We start from the raw sequence: 22,473 nt of genomic DNA, 5'->3' as shown, positions 1-22,473 counted from the left end.
TTTTGAAACGGAGCTTTTGATCACAGAAAGCTTGAGTCATGGTCAAGTTGTTTATCAAAGATTCATAAGCAATACTTACAATTTCAGCTCTCATGGAATGCAAGTAAGGGAGAGAGGGAGAGGGGAGAGAGAGGGTAAAGGGGAGAGAGAAAGGGTAAAGGAGAGAGAGAGAAAGAGAGGGGTAAAGTGTTGAGAGAGGCATTTCCTTAGTGAAGATGTGTCCCCCCCCCCTCTCTCACTCTAAATAACAACATAGGCACCTAAAAAACATTAGTGAGTGACAGTGCATGCTGATAGCAAGTGATGGCCATTATTTATTATCAAGGCTGGAATATGGACAAAATCATTTGAGCATTGGAAAAAATGCCTTGCAGTATATGTTCCAATTCTTCACATTCTGAGTTCAAATCCTGCTGTGGTCAACTTTATACTTGACTAGTACTTTATTTTATCAAACCTTAAGAGATGAAAGACAGAGTCAATTTAATCAACTCTCTGTCCACAAATTTCAGGCCTTGTGCCTATATTAAAAACAAATTTTATTTTTATTGCTGTTCTTGGTCTAGCATTTGGAGAAATGCCTTGCAACATGTTCCAGCACTTTACATCCTAAGTTCAAATCCTACCAAGATCAACTTTGTTTTTCATTCCTCCAGGGTTGATAAAATATAGTACCCATCAAGTACTGAAGTAGATGGGACTGACTAAATCCCCTCCCCTTAAACTTAGTAGGTTTGTATCTAAATCAGAAACTATTATTATCATTTTTAAGGCAGCAATCTGGCAGAACCGTTAGTGTGCTGGATGAAATGCTTGGCAGTATTTTGCCTGTCGCTATGTTCTGAGGTCAACCTTGCCTTTCATACTTTCAGAGTTGATAAAATAAGTACCACTTGAACACAGGGGTTGATGTAATCGACTCATTCCCACCTCCAAAATTGCTGCCCATGAGGCAAAATTTGGAATTATTATTATTATTATTATTATTATTATTATTAAGGTGGTGAGCTGACGGAATTACTACCATGCTGGGCAAAACGCTTAGCGACATTTTATCTGTTTGCACATTTTACCATGGTCAACTTCACCTTTCATGTTTTTGGGGTCGATTAATTAAACACCAGTGAAATACTGGGGTCGATATAATTGACTAGTCCCCTCCCTTATAATTTCAGGCCTTGTGTCTTTAGTAAGAGAGTGAGCTGGCAGAATCATTAGAATATTGGACAAAATGCTCAGCAGCATTTCATCTAGATTCACATTCTGAGTTCAACTGTACCTTTCATCCTTGATAAAATAAGTAGCAGTTGAGCACTGGGAGTCAATGTAATTGAGTAGCTCCCTCCCCTAAAATTTCACCACCATAATTATTATTTAGGCACTGTAAGGTTGCAAACTAGCAGAGTTGTTACTGCACCAGACAAAATGCTTAGCAGTAATTCTTCTGGTTCTATGTTCAAATGCTGCCGAGGTCAGTTTTGCCTTTCATCCTTTCAGTTGAGCATTGGGGTCAATGTAATCAACTAACACCATCTCTCAAAATTGCTGACCTTGTGCCAAAATTAGAATTATTTATGCACTGTCATATATTGAATTTTAGGATTTGTTGTGCCTTGTTCTCCCATAACTAAACATAAACTTTCCCTACAGATTTTTATTTAACTGCAGGTAAGCATTTGTTTTTCTCTCTTTTTAATGACAAAGTTTAAAGAACAATGGCGAGGTATCACTTGGCTCAGTAAACTAAGGTTAACATAATCTTGACGTGAGGACAAGTATAAAAACAGCCGTGCTATCAGGTTAACAGGAGGGCATGTGAATTGTTGGTTATTTATGGCCATAGTGACCTAAATCTATGGTGAAGATTATGACTTCAGTTTATCTTCAACGATGCAATTATGTGTGTGCGTGTAAGATAGAGAGAGAGAGAGAGAGAGAGGAGAATGGAGAGAAAGTGAAAGATGAGAGTATGATTGAAGGGAAAGAGTGAGAGAAAAGAGAGTAGGCAAGTGAAGTGAAAGAGAATTACAAGATAGGATTCAAGTCTTTACCCTGTAACATTCCAATTTAAAAACCTTTATTCAGAATGTGGTGGTCTCCATCAGTTTCCTTTGTATTTAAATAATAATAAACGACCACCAACACGCCGGATAATCAACAGAACACAGTTTGTTTTCATTCCAAACAAACACTAAAACAAAAGACTGCAGCCATACCCCATAACAAAACAAACTGACACTGTACAATACTGGGAAGAGTTTGCACTCCCCAACAGCGAGAAAGAACATACAATACTGCACACACTCATACACATTAACATCATGGAGGTGTAGCAGATGATGCAGTAGAAACCTACCTGAAACTATCAAATGTTGAATAATAATAATAATCATGATGCAATTAAAAGTTGCTTGAAACTATCAGATGTCTAAAAATAATAGTGGTGATGACAAAGGGGATGTCTCTCAGTTTATGAGAGACAGGAGTTTCTGAAGAACGCTGGTTGTAACAGCAAAAATGAAGCTGGACTTTTAAGGGAAGACCTCTCACTCAGCAGTGGATCAGTGAAGATACAGACTGACCACAGTTGTCATCCTAATACAGCATCAGCAGATAACGGAGCAAGGAGGATGAAGTGAACCAGCAAAGAAAACAGGATAGTGATACAGTGCTACTTAGGAAGTGAACCTAAAAGAAGGGGCTATAGAAAATGAATGTTAATGCCTTGGGTAGAGAAGGGCATGTTTAAAGTGACTGAGCAGAGATTAGCTGATCAAGCTAATGCTTTTAGGAGAAGAAAGCGGATGACAGAATTGGTGGTAGAAGAGATCACAAGAGAACTGGAAAAGAAAGATCAGGCAGTGGAAAAGACAAACAACAACATAAAAGATACAGCTCAACCCAAAGAAGAACCTAAGGGAAAAAATAATAATAGCACTACCAATAAGGAAGGGACAACTAGTACCAATGACTTAAGGGATTTTAGATGAGTTGCAGGAAGTAATGAGTAAAGAAGTAAGAAAAAGATTGCCAGCATTAAAAGGTACCAACAAAAGGAAGCAATGACTAGGAAAGTAGATTCTATTATCAGTAGGATATATACTAAAAGTATAGAAGACACTAACTTATTGATCTATGTAGGAGGGGTAGTAGTTACCAGAAGATTAGCTATCTCACAGGGAAATATTAAAAAGAGCAAAAGAAGACTACAAGATAAAGTGAACTTTAAGACAAGATCTGAGTAGAATAGAAGCCTGGAAAACAAACAAGTTAGGAAACACAAGATGCAATTCTTGCCTTGAGGAAAGATACTTAGTTAAACAGAACGGATTTGGGATAATAATAGAAGAGTTGAAATAGTGTATCATAGCAGTAGCAGGCAAGCTCTCCAGGTATCAGAAAAGAACAAACCAGTATCAACAGAATAGATTATTTGAGACAGACCAAAGGAGATTTTATAACCAAATAAATAGTGGAGAACAAAGTACTGAAGATGAGAAACCTAATGCAGAGGAAGCTAGAAAGTTCTGGAATAATATTTGGGATAAATCAGTCAATCATAATGGAGATGCAGTATGGTTAAAGAAAGTGAGGGAAGAAATACCTAGGTCTAAGATTAACTAGTACATTAATGAATAAAGTGTTAGGAAAAATGTCAAATTGGAAGGACCCAGGACCAGATTTAGTTCATCACTTGCTGACCATTAATGTGGAAGCTGCTAACAAGAATGCCTTCAGAAAGTATTTATGTGCACCTTGACAACCAGAATTTACTACCAGAAGAACAGAAAGGTTGCAGGAAGAAGGCTAGAGAACGCATGATCTATTATATATAGACAAAGCAGTTTTAAATTAAGTAAAAGCGAGAAAGAAAAATCTAACAATAGCATGACATGATCCCAGACTCATGGATAAGTGAATGTTTGAGTATATTCAGTAGAGCAGATAATTAGTTTTAGCATGAAGAAATGAAAAGTAGATCTCTACTCATGTGACACACTCTTAGGGAAAGTTAATATCAAAAGAGGAATTTTCCAAGGGGACTCATTGTCCCCTTTAATATTTGTCTTATGTTTGATCCCACTCAGTTTAGTATTAAGGAAGGCAAAGGCAGGGTATCAGTTCAGAAATAGTAATGGAAAAATTCACCATTTACTCTATATGGATGATCTGAAGGCTTTTAGTAAGAATAAAAAAGAGATAGATTCCTTAATACAGACTAAGACTCTTCAGCAAAGATACAGGCATGGAATTTGGCATGGATAAGTGTGTAATATTAGTCATGAGGAGGTGACAGGTAGTCTACAGTGAAGGCATCCAATTACCAGATGGCCAGACACTGAAATCGTTGACAGGAGGATGAGAGAGTTATAAGTATCTAGGAGTATTAGAAACTTTAGTGAAAGTGTTCATAGAGAGGTCCTGTGGGTAACCTATTATCAACATTACTAACTATTAGTGTTTATTTTGCTACTCCTGATTCTTTTATGATTTATATCTTTTACTTGTTTCACTCATTAGACTGGTCATGTTGGAGCACCGCCATGAAGAATTTTTAGTTGAATAAATTGATCCCAGAACTTATTAATTTCATTTTAAAGTCTGGTGACACTTCTTTCAGTTTCCATCTATCAAATCCACTCACAAAGCTTTGGTTGGTCTGAGGTTATAGTAGAAGACACTTGCCCAAGATGTCCACACATTGGGATTGAACTCAGAACCATGTAGTTAGGAAGCAAGCTTCTTACCCCACAGTGACACCTAGTTACAAATGTTTTAAAATAAGTTCTGTTCCACCAAAGGATGCAATCATGAAGGGTACTTTTTGTTTTTTGCAGTTTGGAAATTATTCTATCAGTCTCTTTTACTGAACTGCTAAGTTATGGGAACATAAAGAAATCAGCACCTGTTGTGAAGTTGTGGCAATGGGGTGACAAAAACAGATACACACACAAATATATGCATATATACACACAACAGGCTTCTTCATAGGTTCCATCCACCAAATTCTCTCAAAATACATCAATTAGTCTGGGGCTATAGTAGAAGACACTTGTCCAAGGTGCCAAGGGACTGAACCTGAAACCATGTGGTAGGAAAGTGAGCTTCCTAATCATACAGCCAAAAAAAAAGAAAAATACACAACACTACTGTGTAATTTCTTGACCGCAGATGAAAGCAAGGTGAACTTAATATCTTCAAGATTTGAATACCAAACTGAAAGTACTGTTATTAAAAACATTTAAGCCTCTTATGCCATCACAAGCTGCCTATTGTCATGTAATAAATAAATAACAAACATGTAAAACAAATCAATGAATCCACATAAAAAACAAACAAAAAGAAAAGTTTGGAGAATATGGATATTTTCTTACTTTCAGGATTTTTTTTGCGGAAAAATTTGGTAGAGCCTTCATAACGGAGCACCATTTTTTCTCGGTCGAGGACGTAGATCCGTTCATATTGGTTTCCATGTTTCACCTTATTCATAACGATACCTTTCTCAAGTTCTTTGAGGTCAGCGTCCACTAAAACAGAAAATAAAATAAAAATTAGATTCAGACAATAAATGGCATGAAAACAAAAATCGTAGCATTTAAAAAATACACAGATACAAAGCAACGCCAAAACCTCAACGTCTGGGATGGGAAACCCTTCACTTGCAAGCAAAATCTTTGTGTTTGCAAAATTTTGCTGGCATTCAAATTTGGAACTGTTTGTTTATTTATTATTTAATGAATAATATTTTAATATGTGCAGGCATGTACAGGGTAAAGACCTCCTTTGGTCACTAATGACCATGGGTTTGTGCCTAGAAAGTCCCCCTCTGAGGCACAAAGTCTGGACAAGGTTGCTCATGGAAGACCAGCAGTCACCCATGCAAACCAGCCTCCCCTCTCCATACCACCGATGGAAAGGTAAATTAGTAAAATTTAAGATAAAATATTTTTCTCAGCACAGATGCTATAAGAATTGGATGAGATATAACGGCTCGGCTGTCTCTCCCCAGTTCTTATATTAATCATTAAAATTCAGAAATACAACAACACGAGGGATAACGGTAACAACAGATCAATAGTTTATTCTAGGTTGGTGTAGAGCCGTTTTGTTCCTGGGTGAATAGGCATGCCGCTCGAATACCAAAGAAGCTTCGACCACATGTCGGGGTCGAGTTGAGAGACACATGTTGTCACGACGCCAGCTTGAGAGAAAAGAGTTACGTGTTGTCACGACAGCTGCTTTCTCTCCACCTGTTGCATTGCGCATGCGTGCTCGGGTACTTCTGCTGACGGCTAATCCCCTGCACATGCGCAATGGCACTTCCCAAGATGGCGGCCAATGGCAGCCATACGCGCCACTACAATGCAATCCTACAAGTTCTTATGCACTTACAATTTATCCCTTGTACTAAAACAACAGTGGGAAAAGGTCCCACTGTGCTATAGACAACATAGTTGTCTTGACTATCTAGAAACAGTAGCCAAATCTTTAAATCACACCCTACTGCATTTAAAAATAAAAAAGATGCATTAGATAATGTACTCCTTGTTGATGGTCATATCTGGCATGCTTTTATAGAACTACTCGAAGTTGACTTTGGGCTTAAACACCATTACAGAAAAGTGCATGGCCATAACCATTTGTGTTTCAGGAAATGCAGTTCATGCCTTGTTGTTAGAGAGTGTAATAGATGGTGGAATTAATAAAGTCAAATTTCCAACCAAAGAATTGATGGTATACATTCTGATGCCAACACTGTGTAAGAGTTCAAGGCTCTAATACTGGCCCAGTCCACTTAGGTGTTGTCTCATTGTGAAGACATACGAACACAGATATTCCAGCAGAGCACATTCCATCCTTTTTCCTTTCAGACACAGGGTAACTTGGAATATATTAGCTAATATACTGTACCTTATTTTAAGATGACATGTTCTGATTTAAAGAAGATATAGATGCTTTTCTAGCAAGGTGAGTGACCACTTAGTACAATAGGAGCAGGACAGCTCACTGCTATAAGCAATATGAATGCTGTTCCATTAAAGTGAATAAACAAAAATTTTAGTATGGTGGCTGGTTAAATTATTTGACTTACTAATCACATGACAATGCATGTAATGGTGTATGTGTGTGTGTGGATGTGTGTGTGTGTGTGTGTGTGTCTTTTTCTTATTTCAGTCATTAGACTGTGGCCATGCTGGGGCACCACCTTGAAGGATTTAGTCAAACAAATTGATTCCAGTACCTTATTTTTTAAGCCTGGTACTTATTCTATCAGTCACTTTTTGCCAAACCACTATGTTGTGGGGATGTTAACTAACTAACTCCAGTTGTCAATCAGTAATGGTGGGGACACTCACACATACATATATATGCAACAGGCTTCTTTTAGTTTCTATTTACCAAACCCACTCACAAGGCTTTGGTCAATCCAAGGTCTAACATAAGACACTTGCCCAAATTGTCATGCAGTGGGACTGAATCTGGTACCATGTGGTTGGGAAGTAAGCTTCTTACCACATAGTCATACTTGTGTGCGCGCACGCACGTGCATGCATGTGGACATATACCCAGCAACAGTGGAATGCCAGAGAGAACAGAACAACTAGCTCTTAAACCTGTCAAATCAATGGATCCAGTAGCCATCAGTCATAGAGAAATTATATGAAATGTCTGTCACATGTCAACTTAATTAGCTGCAGACCATTGCTGAAGTTAGTGCAAACATCAAAATACTAGTGGAATCAAACCTAGAACTATGCAGTTGGAATGAAAATATCTTAACCACACAGCCACGACTGCACAATTATGTTATTGTGCAGTTGTGGGTTTATATGCATGTATGTATACAGAGCTGTGAGTGAAAGAATTTACTTCCTCATATGACAGCTGAAGTAAAATAACACTTCATACGTGTTACGTCTCTGATCATACTGTTTAAATGATGGATTAAAATAACTTTTACTTTTATCTTAATCTCATTTTTGTAAATAGCCAACAATTCTTAGAATACATTTCCAAGCGTGGCATATGGCATGTTTATCAGGATCTATATTTAACCAAACCATACTAAATCTTACTAAACCTTCTTAATTTAGCTTCTTTTTTTTTTTTTGTTAGCTAGAATTGAAATTTTAAAAAATCTCAAGGTTGTATGACTAACAGCTAAATGACAAGACATTAGAATATAAGCTATTTGTCTTTTTCTTTTTATTGTTTTTGTCATTTAGCATCAGCACAGCTCTGGCCCAGCAAATATGTTTGCAAAAGCTTCTTGCTAAATGAATCACTGTCCAGTTTTATGTGCCAGACCAGTATTACACAGCCTTTAACCCATTTCTGATGTGTAAAGAATATTCTGTAATTTAGAAAGTTAACACGAACAACACATGAGCCATGACTCAGACCTAAAGTTGAAACTTTGAATGTTTTAAACCTTTTGCTCTGTACTGAACTTGCCCTCTGACTCTCATACCAGACTAAACCTATATTAATGAGTACCCTCTACATGGCCGTTTAGTCAGCTAGATGTAGCAGCAAAAAATAACCTTGAAAATGCTCTCTAGCATTTTAGAAAAAGAAGAAACACATAGGATAGTGTAATTCGTGTGTTCATAAAATGCACAATAGGATAGTGTCATCCTAGATATATTCCATCTGAAAATAAGATAAAATAGTCATAGTTGGAATGTCTTTGACCAAAGATCAGCTGGATCTGGACTGATCTAGTGATTAATAATAACAAATACTCTATCTTTTCCTCTAGTCTCACTTGCACTTAACACTTTTCAAAATCCTATGTTGAATACATTCAATATTTTTTCCTCTTCACAATCGTATCCTTCCAAACCTTGTCTCAGCTTATGTTCCTCCACTACTCTCTAACCAAACACAATCATACCTAGAAAGATGACAACCTGTGACAGTGTTAAGGGTACTCTCTACTGGATGAGATTGTATCTCTAAACAAACACAACCTCAAGGTATTCCTAATATGGCCAAATGTTGTCATTATCTTCCAATAGAGGGTACCTCTAATACTACTACAAGTAGCAACTTTCTTTCCCATGAACCAATGATGGAGCTTTTACAGTCTCTTGACTTGCTAAATGTTATAGCTGATGAATCTTTCTCTCAATTCACATCCCTACTGTCTAAGGAAAGACCAACTGGATAATATAATCCAGAGTAAAAGACAAGCTGGTCATGGTTGAAACATCTTCAATCACAGGTGTGTTCAATCAAGCCTTACCTAGAGATAAAAAAAACAACATTCATTCTCATAGAAAGTAATTAAATATATATAAGACTTTATCTATACTAATTTAAGACAAAAAAAAAAAAGAAAAAAAGCAGCAACTAGCCAGCTGATATAATCAGGGTCACAGTATACATACATTCCAGGTGACTGCATTACAGTAGAACATCTGTCGCTCCTCAAATTTCTGTTATTTAACCACAACTATTTAAATGTGGTGCTGATAGCTATGGTGATGATAGAAGCATAATTTGAGAAGCAGGAACCGAAGGTGGTCAGCAGTATCATCTGTAACACTCACTCACCTGACTGCTGTAAATAATTGGGTCAAGGTTTTGTCAGTGTAACCACCCCTGTTTCTCTTCTGTTTGAAAATTGGTACTTCATAATGTTTGATATAATCTATATCAAAATCTTGTTAATTTATTTCAAAATATGAATATTTATTGCAAATGACAAAGCTGAATAAAAACCACGTGAAAGATCCTTTTAGCTGTTATCTCTCTCTCTCCCTGATTAGCTTTGATCAAATAGACCTTTGATCAACGGTGTACCAGCCATAGCCATTCCCTTGCTAAACCCTTTGAAACTTATGAGTATACTTTAGTGGGTATAATTTCATGTGATTATAAACCAGAAAAACTAAAAAATGGGCATCCACATAGTTTTGTGTTTACAGAGGAAATAATGATGTTTCTGCATATCAGTTAACTGTAAACACAAAAACCATTTGGTTACCTGCTTTTGTATCTTCTTGGGGTACAAGCAAATGAAATTACACCCACTAAAGTATACCTGTGGGCTTTAGGGATTAAGATCATAGAATGTAATTTGAAAGATTTGGCTGCAGAATGAATGACCATATAGATGCTGGTTTGTTACAAAATTGGTGTCATATTAATTTGGTTAGTGAAGGCACATGGCTTAATGGTTAGGGTGTTGGACTCATGAGGATAAGGTCATAGGTTCAATTTCTGGTGTAGGAGGTGTATTGTCTTCTTGAGCAAGGCATTATGTCATATTGCTCCTGTCTACTCAGCTAAAAATGAGCACCAGTCTAGTATTAGTGCAACCTGCTCTCCTGTTAGTTGTCACATCATGGATTTTTTCTGGATCAATGAGAAGAGGGTCAAGAGGGTGCTTATATCTGTTCATGACCACATAGATACACCTAAAACGATTAACTCAACCATGATAAATATCACCGAGTCACACTTGTTTACAAGTGATGGCTTTGCTTTATGTTGAATTAACCAAGTGCTATTTAACATTATCATTAATATTGTAATAAGGCTTTACAATATTGGCATTAGGAAGGGCATCCAGCCATAGAAACCAAGCCAAATCAGACTGGAACCTGATACAGCTCTCTGGCTTACCAGTTCCAATCAAACTGTCTTACCCATGCCAGCATGGAAAGCAGACACTAAATAATGAAGATGATATTTTAAGGTGGCAAGCTGACAGAATCATGAGCATACCAGACAAAATGCTTAGCAGTATTTCATTTGTCTATACATTCTGAGTTCAAATTCTTCCAAGGTAGACTTTGCCTTTTATCCTTTTGGGGTCAATAAGATAAGTTTGGGGCTGATGTAACCAAAATTGCTGGTCTTGTGCCAAAATTTGAAACCATTAGTTTTGATAAAACTTTTAATTTAATTATGAAGACTTCAGAGTGTGCAGTCTCAGACATGATAACATTAAAAGGGTTAAGCAGGAAATATTTTTCCTGGAATGGAAGCCAATCTGTTTAACACTTTATTATCGACAATGCTTGTGTGTGTGTGTGTGTGTGTGAATGAACAGACAGGCACAATACACCATTTGTTCCAAATGCCACAACAGATAACCACAGCTCAGATCAGAATACAAACTACTGAGGTGAAATGGGAAGCTACATTTTCATTCATGGTTTGAAGTGTTGTGGAATATAGGCCAGAAGCAAAGCAGATATATATCTAGCCAAACGTGATGGTGATAAACAGCATACATATATTAACAACTACACCTTTCAATATTCCTTATGCCTGGTGTGTGTGTATATAGGCATGCATATTTTTTCATTAAAAGCATATTCAAAGGTGTATATATATGTATGTGTGTGAACATATATTTTCAAAAAACATTCAAAGGATTGGTTGTTCATATGTACATATACACACATAAAAAAATATATATGCATGCATACACATATATACATACATGCATACACATATATACAAACATATGAACACACACACAGAGTATTTTTTTTTTCAGAAATATTTCTGCAAGTAGATAATACTATACTTTTACATTTTGCCTAATGTAGAATCAGTTTTATCAGATTTGACCTGTGGCTAAATAAAAACATCTTCAAAATGCTCTTACTAATTATCTGTTCGTGATATTCTTTCAATGGGAAAGGCCAACATTCCCCAATAAATACTAGCTTGTATGTCTTGAGCATGGGTGCAGGCTTGGCTGTATGGGTAAGAAGTTCTCTCAACAATTACATACATCTGGATTCAATCCCACGGTATGACACTTTGGGCAAATGTCTTGTATGATAACTTGTGAGTGGAATTTGTAGATGGAAACTGTATGAAAGCCCTGTGTGGGTATGCGTGTGTGTGAGAGAGAGAGAGGGGAGAAAGAAAGGGAGAAGAGGAGAGAGAGCGAGAGAGCAAGATGTGCGTGTGTGCCTTTCACTGAAATATATCAGTAAAGGTTACAGACATCTGTAACCTCATTGCTTTATGAATGAATCCTTGAACGCACTTGTTCTACATTGAGTCACAGACACTATCTTATTGTTGCCATCAGAAAAGCAGTTAATTAGTGATTGGCCCATTACAAGCCTGTAGTTAATAACTAAAATGTTCAACTATGATATTGGATCATCATCATCATCATCATCATCATCATCGTTTAACGTCCGCTTTCCATGCTAGCATGGGTTGGACGATTTGACTGAGAAATAAATAAATATGTTCCTGTACAGTCACACTCAAGTGGGACTGTACATGAATATATTTCAAGTGCACTCAGATGTGAGAAAACCTTCAGCTAAGGAGATAGTTCTGGGAGAAAATTCGCATGTTAGACATATGTGAAAACACATAAGGGCTGTGAATGACATCTTTGGATCATAGGATGCATGCATTTCTGTGCCATTTCACTTTGTTAGCTACAATCAACATTGCTGTCACTCACAGTTAGATAAGAATGGAATTATTTTTATTAAAACAGCATACAGAACATACGTTTATGTGTGTACAACTTGGTCAAGTTAGAATTAAATAGTATAATAGAATTAAATAGAATATAAAATATATTCATATAAAATCATATTCAATATGTTTCAGTGTATTTGGACAATAAGAACTTTCACTGAAAATAGACCTGGGAGAAAACCACCAAATTGTGTTTGGAAACATTTTTTTTGTTTGTTTTTTTTTTCTTTTTTGAAAGAGCAACACATGAATTCTGGTGCATCTTATGACATGTTTCCTGTGTTGGTTAAAAAACCAAATCTATCACTCACAACCTGCTAAGAACAATTATTCCTATTAAAACAACATATAGAATATATGTTGATACGTGCAAAGCTTGGTCAAGTTAGAATTAAATACATAATGTTGCACAGCCCATCTTTTGTTTTCACACATATCTAAGAGGAAAAATTTTTGTCTTTGGATTATCTCTGCAGTGAAAGTCTTCTCACATCTGAATGCTCTTGAACATGTTGAGTATGACTTTACATGAATATATTTCATTCAATACTGCTCTGTCTGACCTTATTTAAGAAAAATAAATAGAAATCATTTGTTGTCATTTCATGGATATATCTCTGTACAATATATTTAATTTCAGAAAGTCTCAATTCACCAATCTACAGATAAATAAATTTCAAGGAATATTGTTACACACAGACTTGTATCTTATCCAGGACTAGGAAATTCATATTCTGATTAGTGATTTAGTAACATGAAATCAGAGATAAATGCCAGTATTCAGTGTTTCTGCCTAAGACCCTGGGAGAGTATAGCAGATTTATAGCTTGCTATGTGATTGACAGGCCAGCTACAAGAAATAAGAAATATTCAATGGGAGAAGGTTTATTCAATGGGAGAACTGTTAACATGGATGACAGCCAGTTTGTGATATATTTGATAAAAGGAGATTCATAGCAGGCAAATCATGTGGTTTTAGAAACAAACTTTTAGAAACAAACTCAGCAAAGATGTTTAAGTGCAACCATATTTTACAGTCTTTTAATGTAAAGTAGACCAAAATGGAACAAAATCTAAAGACAGTTCCTTAATTTGTAGTGTTTAATGGGATTTATTTAGTAGATACCCCATCAGGAGTCAGGGTAGATATATCAAAGTGATTATCAGGAATAGTGATACTTTTGGTACAACTCAAGCTATATCTAATCTCAGTCTTATTCACGGTACCCCTTGATGGTATCTCATGCAGATAATAGAAAGAATCTACTTCATTAGCAGAACCTTTCTATGCAAGGAAAGCTAAGTTGGCTTATGTAGTCAAGAGGATGAACAAATCTGATGTGCTTCTCAATGGTAGCATTGCTGCATCAAATTATGATTTGTGTCACATCTAAAAATGTTTAACCATCACCCTAGATTAAACATCAGTTGAAGATTTCACAGCCAAATGAAATACATCACTTTATAATTCCAATGTAGCAAAGAGATGAGAGTTGTTTCCAGAAATTACTTCAAGAATTAACACTACAAAAATCACCCAATAGTGCATTTGAGTATCATTAAGGGATCCAGGATTTTGTAGGATTTTCTTAACAGTACGAGTTCTAATCACCACCAAAAGTCATTTAAAATCTTGTTTAGTGTTTTATACCAAACTTTCTGATTAGTTACTAGAGTAAATTGTTTACCTTTTTACTGGTTTCAGTCACTGGACTGCGACCATACTGGGGCACTGCCTTAAAGGGTTTAGTCAAACAAATTGACCCCAGTACCTATTTTGTTTTTAAAGCTTGGTACTTAAAATTATTGGTCCCTTTTGCCAAAATGCCAAGTGATGGTGACAAACAAACCAACACTGGTTGTCAAGTAGTGGTAGTAAACAAACACACACGCAGGTACATACATACATACATACATCAACATACAAATACTCATGACAAGCTTCTTTCAGTTTCCTTTCACCATATCTACTCACAAGGCCTAAGAAAAAAAATGACACCATTTTTTGATAGTCACCAACTACTATATAAACCTCCATTCCTACTGTGCAATAATGTTTTTGACAGAATTTCGAGACCAAGAAAAAAAAATGCTACAGACTTGCCGTTTTAATTAAAAGTGGTCTGACTACAGCCACATTTCAATGATAAATAACATGTTTGTGTACTTCACTTTCAATAGCAGCCATAGTAGTTCTTTTTTAAGTTATTGATTGCCATTATAGATTTCCATGAGTGTAGGAACTGAGCATTAATTAACAGTATTATTCTTTGAGAGACGCAAGAAACCTTTCATGTAATATAAACAGAGTGACATATAACACAAGATAAGCATTAGTTATTAGTAGGCACAGACATTTCTCTGAGTGGAATTAAACATGAGGAATGAGGATGTAATTAATGGCTAATCTGATAACCTAGAATACAAGGAGATTTTTGTGGAAAATTTTCATTTATCATTATCATAGCCTTATAGTCTTTAGTTGGCAAATTTAGTTAATACAACTGATTCAAAAGTAAATTTTTTGTATCATGTTTTCTATAGCTGGATGCCCTTCTTGACACCAATCATTTTACAGTATACTGGAGGCATTTATTTGGTGACACCAGCGCTATAGAGGCTGTTTTGATGCAGTGAGTCTAACATCTGTTGTAAAACTAATTGGTAATATTAGCTGCAATGGATCCATAATACTAAATATTTTGATTAATATACCCATGCTATTGACAAACATGATTGCCTATTTTTTTGACTTACAGATTCTTAGGTGACTATGTACATATATATGTATGTATGTATGTATGTATGTATACATGTATGTATGTATGTATGTATGTATACACACACACAGATGCATGCACACACATGTATGTACATACAAACAAAGTATTTTGCATCAATGCAGTACACATTTTCAGGTATTTCAGTCTCAATGTTTAAATCAACATTTGAATCCTATACCTGTATTGTATGGTAACTATATTTTCGTGCAGGAGTAGGTGAGATTATTAGAAACACAAGCCCCAAAATTGGTCTTCAGTCTTAGGCTTGCTAGCCTACAACTATCACCACTCCCCCCTCCCACCCACACACACTCACACACACGCATTCCCCTCACTTGCCAGAGAATTGTGTCACACTTCTGACTCATATCCGATCACCAACAGTTGATGTGTCAACCGGTAATGCAAGCAATTGTTATATGTAAGAAATCGTGTTTAATGTGTGTATTTAATAGGTAAGGAAAAGTGACTGAGTACACCACCCACAGAAGCCTCTAGCAGTTGTTAAATCCCTTTTTTTTTACCTATAATTTTTAAAATTCATTATATATATAGGTGTGGCTGTATAGTAAGCAGCTTGCTTCCCAATGACATGGTTCTGTGTTCAGTCTCACTCTGTGAAACCTTGGGCAAATGTCTTCCACTATGGCCTCAGGGCAACCAAACCCTTGTAAGTGGATTTGGCAGACAGAAACTGAAAGAAGCCTGTTGTGTGTGTGTGTGTGTGTGTGTGTGTGTGTGTGTGTACACACACACACATATACATTCTTTTACTTGTTTGTCATTTGATTGCAGCCAAGCTGGAGCACTACCTATACTCAAACAAGTCAACCCCAGGACTTATTCTCTGTAAGCCTAATACTTATTCTATCAGTCTCTTTTGTCAAACCACTAGGTTGCTGGGATGTAAAGACACTAACAACAGTAGTCAAGTGATGGTGGGGGAGACAAAGACAGACACACAAATACATACATACATACATATATATATATATATACACACACACACACATACACACAACGGGCTTCTTTCAGTTTCTGTCTATCAAATACACTCACAAGGCTTTGGTCAGCCTGAGGCTATAGTAGAAGCCACTTGCCCAAGGTGCCACGCTATGTGACTGAACCTAGAACCATTTGGTTGGGAAGCAAGCTTCTTACCACACAGCCACTCCTGCACCTCTATATATATATATATATATATATATATATATATATATATATATATATATATATATATATATATCACAAATAGTGAACGTTAATGTTGTTGGTTATAGCTTCCTAACAGACCAGTGATTAGTTTACAGTATCATGGTGAGAGTAATAAGTGTTTGCAACTGTACAAAGGATTTAATGAGATGATTAGTTGCCACTGTTTGGATGCTGGCAATTTGGCAACAATATGTTTTGGCACTAGAGACAAACATATACACACAGACACACACACACGTGCTCAGAAATATGCTCACACACTTAAACAGAAAGAGACAGAGAAAGAGACAGAGAAAGAGAGAGAGAGGCAGGGAGAAACAGAGAGATGTTTTTCGCAATGGGAGTCATTTAATATATCATAATGCTCCCCTATCTCTCTCTCTCTCCCCCCTCTCTCTCTCCCTCCCCCCTCTCTCTCTCTCCTCCCCCCTCTCTCTCTCTCCCTCCCCCTCTCTCTCCCTCCCCCTCTCTCTCTCCCTCCCCCTCTCTCTCTCCCCCCTCTCTCTCCCTCCCCCCCTCTCTGATCTTTCTGCTCATAGTACCAAAATTCAAATTTACTGTCAGTTTTACTTTGTCAAAGATGTACAGAAATCCATTGTGAGAAAATGTTTCTTTTCCATGTTTCAGCTCTAACATGCATTAATGCTTGCATTAGGGCATATGTATGTACATGCATTAGTGCATGACTCTTGTCTTCTTTAAGAGTCTTTACAATCAGCTACACTATGATGATCACTTGAAGACTGGAAGACTACTTGCCATTCATTTTGATAATCTCATAGTTGTAGGGGTGTTGAAGATATGGAGAAAAAAACATACCCAGTCACTATCAGGAAAGGTAAGAAATAAAGGTATGTATGCACGAGGGTGTGCTGGAAAGTTCCTGGTTTTAAGGGTATCATGAAAGGCCTGGCTGGGGGCTCAACCTTCCGAGTTCTTTTACAGGGTTTAGAAAAACTGAAGGACTGCTGCAATAAGTGTGCGAGTCTGAGAGGGGACTATGTTAATAAAATCATAACTGGTTCTCCTGTGTTTCTTTTACCCAAAGCGAGGAACTTGTCAGCAATTACTAAGTAATTCCAGGTTTGTGAATGAAGCTGAACACCAAAGATTGGGATCATGAAGGAATTCACAAATGAAACATGAGATGGTTGATGAAAGGCATTGGATTTGATGGGCAATCATAAGCTGTCAGTGTGTGAATGTATGTTTGTGTGTGTATGTGTATAATTTTGCATCAAAAGTTTGTTTTCATCAAGGAAGAAGTCATTCCAATCAAGAACAATTAAAGTAAATAAACTGAATGTATACTGGTGATTGCTTATGTTGGCACAAGGTCATCATTTCAAGGAGAGATGTGTAAACACACACAATGAGCTTCTTTCTGTTTCTTTCTACCAAATTTACTTTTATTCTCTCCAACTAATTTGTGATTATTGATTCTGCCAGCTCATTACCTAAAAATAATGATTTCAAATTTTGGCACAAGACCAATAAGTTTGGGGGAGCAGGTAAGTCAATTACATTTGACCTCAGCACTTAACTGGTACTTATTTTATTGATCCTGAAAGGATGAAAGGCAAAGTCGACTTCAGTGAAATTTGAACTTAGAATGTAGTGACAGATAAAATACCACTAAGTATTTTGTTTGGTGTTTTAATGATTCTGCCAACTCACCACCTTCATAATAATAAGGGAAAGTTTAAGATCAGACAATTATTGCTACCCTCTTCCCCACCCCAGTCACTTTCTTTTTACTTTTTTTTTTCCGAGAGATTGAATGGGAATCAACTTGCTTAAAACAATTGATATTTCTTCTCCTTAGAATCTACAAAAATATTTCATACCTTTCTATTTTTTTTTTTACATTCCTCAATACAAAACATATGTTTATTCTAAAAATGGAAATGAATTTCCATTGAATAAGTAATTGTTATATTGTAACACTTCTATCAATAGTGGGATAGTATCAGAAACATTTACTAAATAATCAAACTTACTTTATTTAATTATCTTTTTAAGGCTTTGGCATAAAGCCACAAATTTGTTGGGGGGAATTAAAGTGTAATCAATTAAATCAACTCTGGATACCAGCGTAGTATTTATCTTATCAACCTGGTAGAACCAGAAATTACAATATAGCAGAACAGGTGCGGTATCCAGTCTCTGTCTAGAGATGTTTTTGCAAATCGATAACATTACCAAAACTAAATGTTGTTGGTTTTCTTTTTGTCTTGAAATTACTCTAGTTTTTTGAAAAACTGACCTGTGAAGGATGAAATTTTTTTTAAATAATGCTAAATTTTGTCAACTGTTTCCTTGCCTTCAAATTTTTAGCTCTGAAAATCATAATCAGCCTCATCATTTAACATCCATATTTCCATGCTTGACATGGAAATATGGATGGCTCAGACAGAAATTGTTGCAGCAGATGTTCTATGGCCAGATGCCATTCATGTTGCTAACCCTCGCCTATTTCCAAGCAAGTTAATATTTTCTCATGGCCAGATAGGTTTTCCATGGAAGACTTGGAATGAACAACAATACTTGTGTGACAGAATTGCTTGTTTACAACCATCACACAATGTCAAAACATGGGTACACACAAACATATGGGCTTCATTTAGTTTCTGTCTACCAAATCCACTCACAAGGCCTTGGTCAGCCTGGAACTATTGTAGAAGACACTTGCACAAAGCACCATATAGTGGCACTAACACCAAAATCACTTAGTTCAGAAGCAAACTTCTCAACCAAACGGCCATGGTTGCATCTATATTACAAATTATTAGCAAAGGTGCATGGCTTAGTGTTTAGGATATTTGGCTCACAATCGTAAAGTCGCAAGTTCGATTCCCAGTGACACATTGTGTCCTTCAACAAGATACTTTATTTCATGTTGCTCCAGTTCACTTAGCTGGCAAAAATAAGTATCTTAAAGGGCCAGCTTTGTCACATTCTGTGTCACACTGAATCTCCCTAAGAATTACATTAAGGGTACATGTGTCTGTGGGGTGATCAATCACCTGCACGTTAATTTCATGAGCAGGTTCTTCCACTGATAACATCAACTGAAACCCTTGTTGTCATAAGCAATAGAATGCCAGTTAACAAATTATTATTGTGGACACAGTGTGTTGTGTCAGACTTCCAAAATTTAGTTTCATTCCTCTACATTCTTAGTTCAAAACCTACTGCAGTAGACTTTGCTTTTCACATTTTCAGTAATGTACCAATCAAACAATGGGGTTAATATAATTGATTATCATTATTATTATTATTATTATTATTATCATAATAATTATTAATATTGTTATTGCTGTTGTTATTGCAGCATTTATTCCTATAATAAATTCAAAACACGACAAAACTGGGTGCTGCTGTTTGGACACTGATTATTTAGCATGGCTGACTGGATGTTCAATCTGTTTTGGTGACTATATTTTGGCACACTGTATGCAAACACACACATGCACAGAAATATATAGATACAGAGATAGTGAGAATGGAGGAGAGACACATTATGCTTATATACAAAAATAACTAGAGGCTCACACACATAAATGGAAAGTGAGAAAAAAGAAGAGAATGAGAGAAACATTAAAAACATCTGATGTCAAATAAGTGAGCATTGAATCAGTAACACCAAATAGGCAGTGCCAAAACGTCTGTGCCAAAGTGTCACATACTATTGTAAAACAAGGGAGGGGAGTGACAAATAGTTGAATAGATAGTTTATATTCCTAAGAATACTGGGTAAATATAAACCAGAGGTCAATGAATCTAGTATTGGCCTGTCAGTGAAGATAATTTGGTAATGTTCATAAATTTGGGTTAGCATATTATTATATAATGGTGGTGGTGGGTGAGTGAGACAAGAATATTCAATGTTTTTAAGTCTCTTCATCAAAAAGGAAAAAAAAATTCAAAAGTTTTCTAAAAGTAATAAGAACATATACACACACATCAGATAGAGAGGGAGAGAGAGAGGGAGAGAGAGAGGGAGAGAGAGAGAGAGAGAGGGGGGGAGGGAGAGTCAATAACATAACAAAAAACCAACTGACAAAATCTAAATGAAACGGTCATGGCTGGAATGTCTTTGCTCATAGAAGTGTTTGATCAGAGCTGACCTGAGTTTAAGCAACAACAGGGAAATCTTTACATGATAATTCAGTTCACTAGAAATAGCAACAAGTCTCCCTCACTCATATGCATTTCAAACAATTAAAAAGCAAAATGAAAGAGAGAACGAAGAAAGATAAAATAATGAAGATCTAGATACACTGTCTGCAACAAAAGATTGAATGATCATAGCTGGAACACTTAACTAGGTCTTCTCAAGTACCAAGGTGGGGTTTATCTGCCCTAATTTAAACATTAAACTACTATAAATAAAACATTTGTATTATAAGCTTTTGTTTTCTTGAGAGAATGGGCTTTTCTGAGCAATCCTGCCTTTTTCTTTATTCAGTGTGTGTGTGTGTGTGTGTGTGTGTGTGTGTGTGTGTGTGTGTGTGTGTGTGTGTGTGTGTGTGTGTGTGTGTGTGTATGTGTGTGTGTGTGTGTGTGTGTGTGTGTGTGTATGTGTGTGTGTGTATGTGTGTGTGTGTGTGTGTGTGTGTGTGTGTGTGTGTGTCTTTCAAATAAACCCTGTGTGACAGCAGAACGATCTAGGATGTTTGGAACAAAAACATTCCAGCTATAAAACCTGCCTTTATGTCAGTAGGTTTCCACAAACAGTATTCTTTAGTCTCTTGGTGTAATCCTAAACCCAAATAACTGATTAACTTATAAAACAAACACCAAATCAATCACATTCAGTTTGTGTGCCTAGGGTGTGAGCTTTTTTGTGTATTAATATATATATATATATATATATATAAACACACACATGCATATATTATATATATATATATATATATATGAGAGAGAGAGAGAGAGAAAGAAGAGGGGAAGAGAGACGGAATAAAGAGAGAAATGGAGGATTACCTCCTACATTCATAATGAATATAACGTGACTATTGATTAAGCAAATTCCATTACTACAAGAACCAAAAGCCAACAACCACTACAAGCATCACCATCACCTCCACTGCCACCATCATTATCAACACCTAACCCTTCCTAACACTGACAACCGGCCAACCATTCCATTTATTTGGATTCCTCTTTGTTTCATTGTAATTCACCTTGGCTGGAATAATAATGTACAATCAACAGTTTTTAATGCGTTTTCATGAGAGGTCTGAGTAAAGTTATTTAAGTTAGCCAGCCAGCATTTTTTTGCCCTCTTCCCTCACTCTCCTGCCTCTTTCTCTTCCTTTCTCCATTTCTACGTTTGATCGGCCTCATTAAGTCTAATGAGAATCACAGACAGGTTGAAGAGTGAACAACCATCTGAGAGGCTGATAAGTGGGTAGAGGTCATGTCTACCTCCTACACAAATGTGAGTACCCTGTCTGGGTATACCATAACTCTGCATGTTGAAAAAGCTATCTAAAATGGTTGGCATCAGGGAAGATATCCAGCCATAAAACACTGTACAACTCATACTGACTAGAAAAAAAGTGAAATGGTGATGATGATGATGATGGACAATGATGATGATAATAATGACAATGATGATAATGATAACGATGGTGCTGATGATGATGACTTAGATGTGTACTTTGTCCATAGCTAAATCACTTTGAACTGTATTATATCCATAGTTAAGTCACTTAAGGACTATACTCTGTCCATGGCTAAGTACTTGAGAGCTGTACTCTACCCATGGTCAAGTTAAGTCGTTAGATACCAGCTTTTCTGAATTAAACAAATGAGGGTGCCTCTCTATGGTTGGTCTACATGCTGGAAATTAACCAACCCTGCAACCTGCAGGTATATCTCCCTCAAATCACAACTAACTACCTTAAAATGGAGTCTAGGCTTTAGATATTCCTAAAGAGATGGGATAGTTACATCAAGAATAATCATTTATCTTTTGTCTACTCAAACAGGG

At 36.4% G+C, this 22,473-nt stretch overlaps 1 protein-coding gene across 5 annotated transcripts in view; it reads right to left on the bottom strand.

The window, feature by feature from the left end:
* Positions 1-22,473, bottom strand: part of LOC106880478 (1-phosphatidylinositol 4,5-bisphosphate phosphodiesterase delta-4) — a 142,682-nt gene that overhangs the window by 73,977 nt on the left and 46,232 nt on the right. For all 5 annotated transcript variants that reach the window (XM_089361688.1, XM_089361686.1, XM_089361687.1 and 2 more), the window contains exon 2: positions 5,376-5,528. In XM_089361688.1, the coding sequence (XP_089217814.1) occupies positions 5,376-5,528 (153 nt within the window). The remainder of the gene's footprint in view (positions 1-5,375; positions 5,529-22,473) is intronic.

This window comes from Octopus bimaculoides, chromosome 13 (assembly GCF_046866305.1).
Source record: "Octopus bimaculoides isolate indiv1 chromosome 13, ASM4686630v1, whole genome shotgun sequence".
NCBI lineage: Eukaryota > Metazoa > Mollusca > Cephalopoda > Octopoda > Octopodidae > Octopus > Octopus bimaculoides.
Note: the sequence above shows the minus strand (reverse complement) of the source record. Positions and strands in the feature narration are given on the sequence as shown.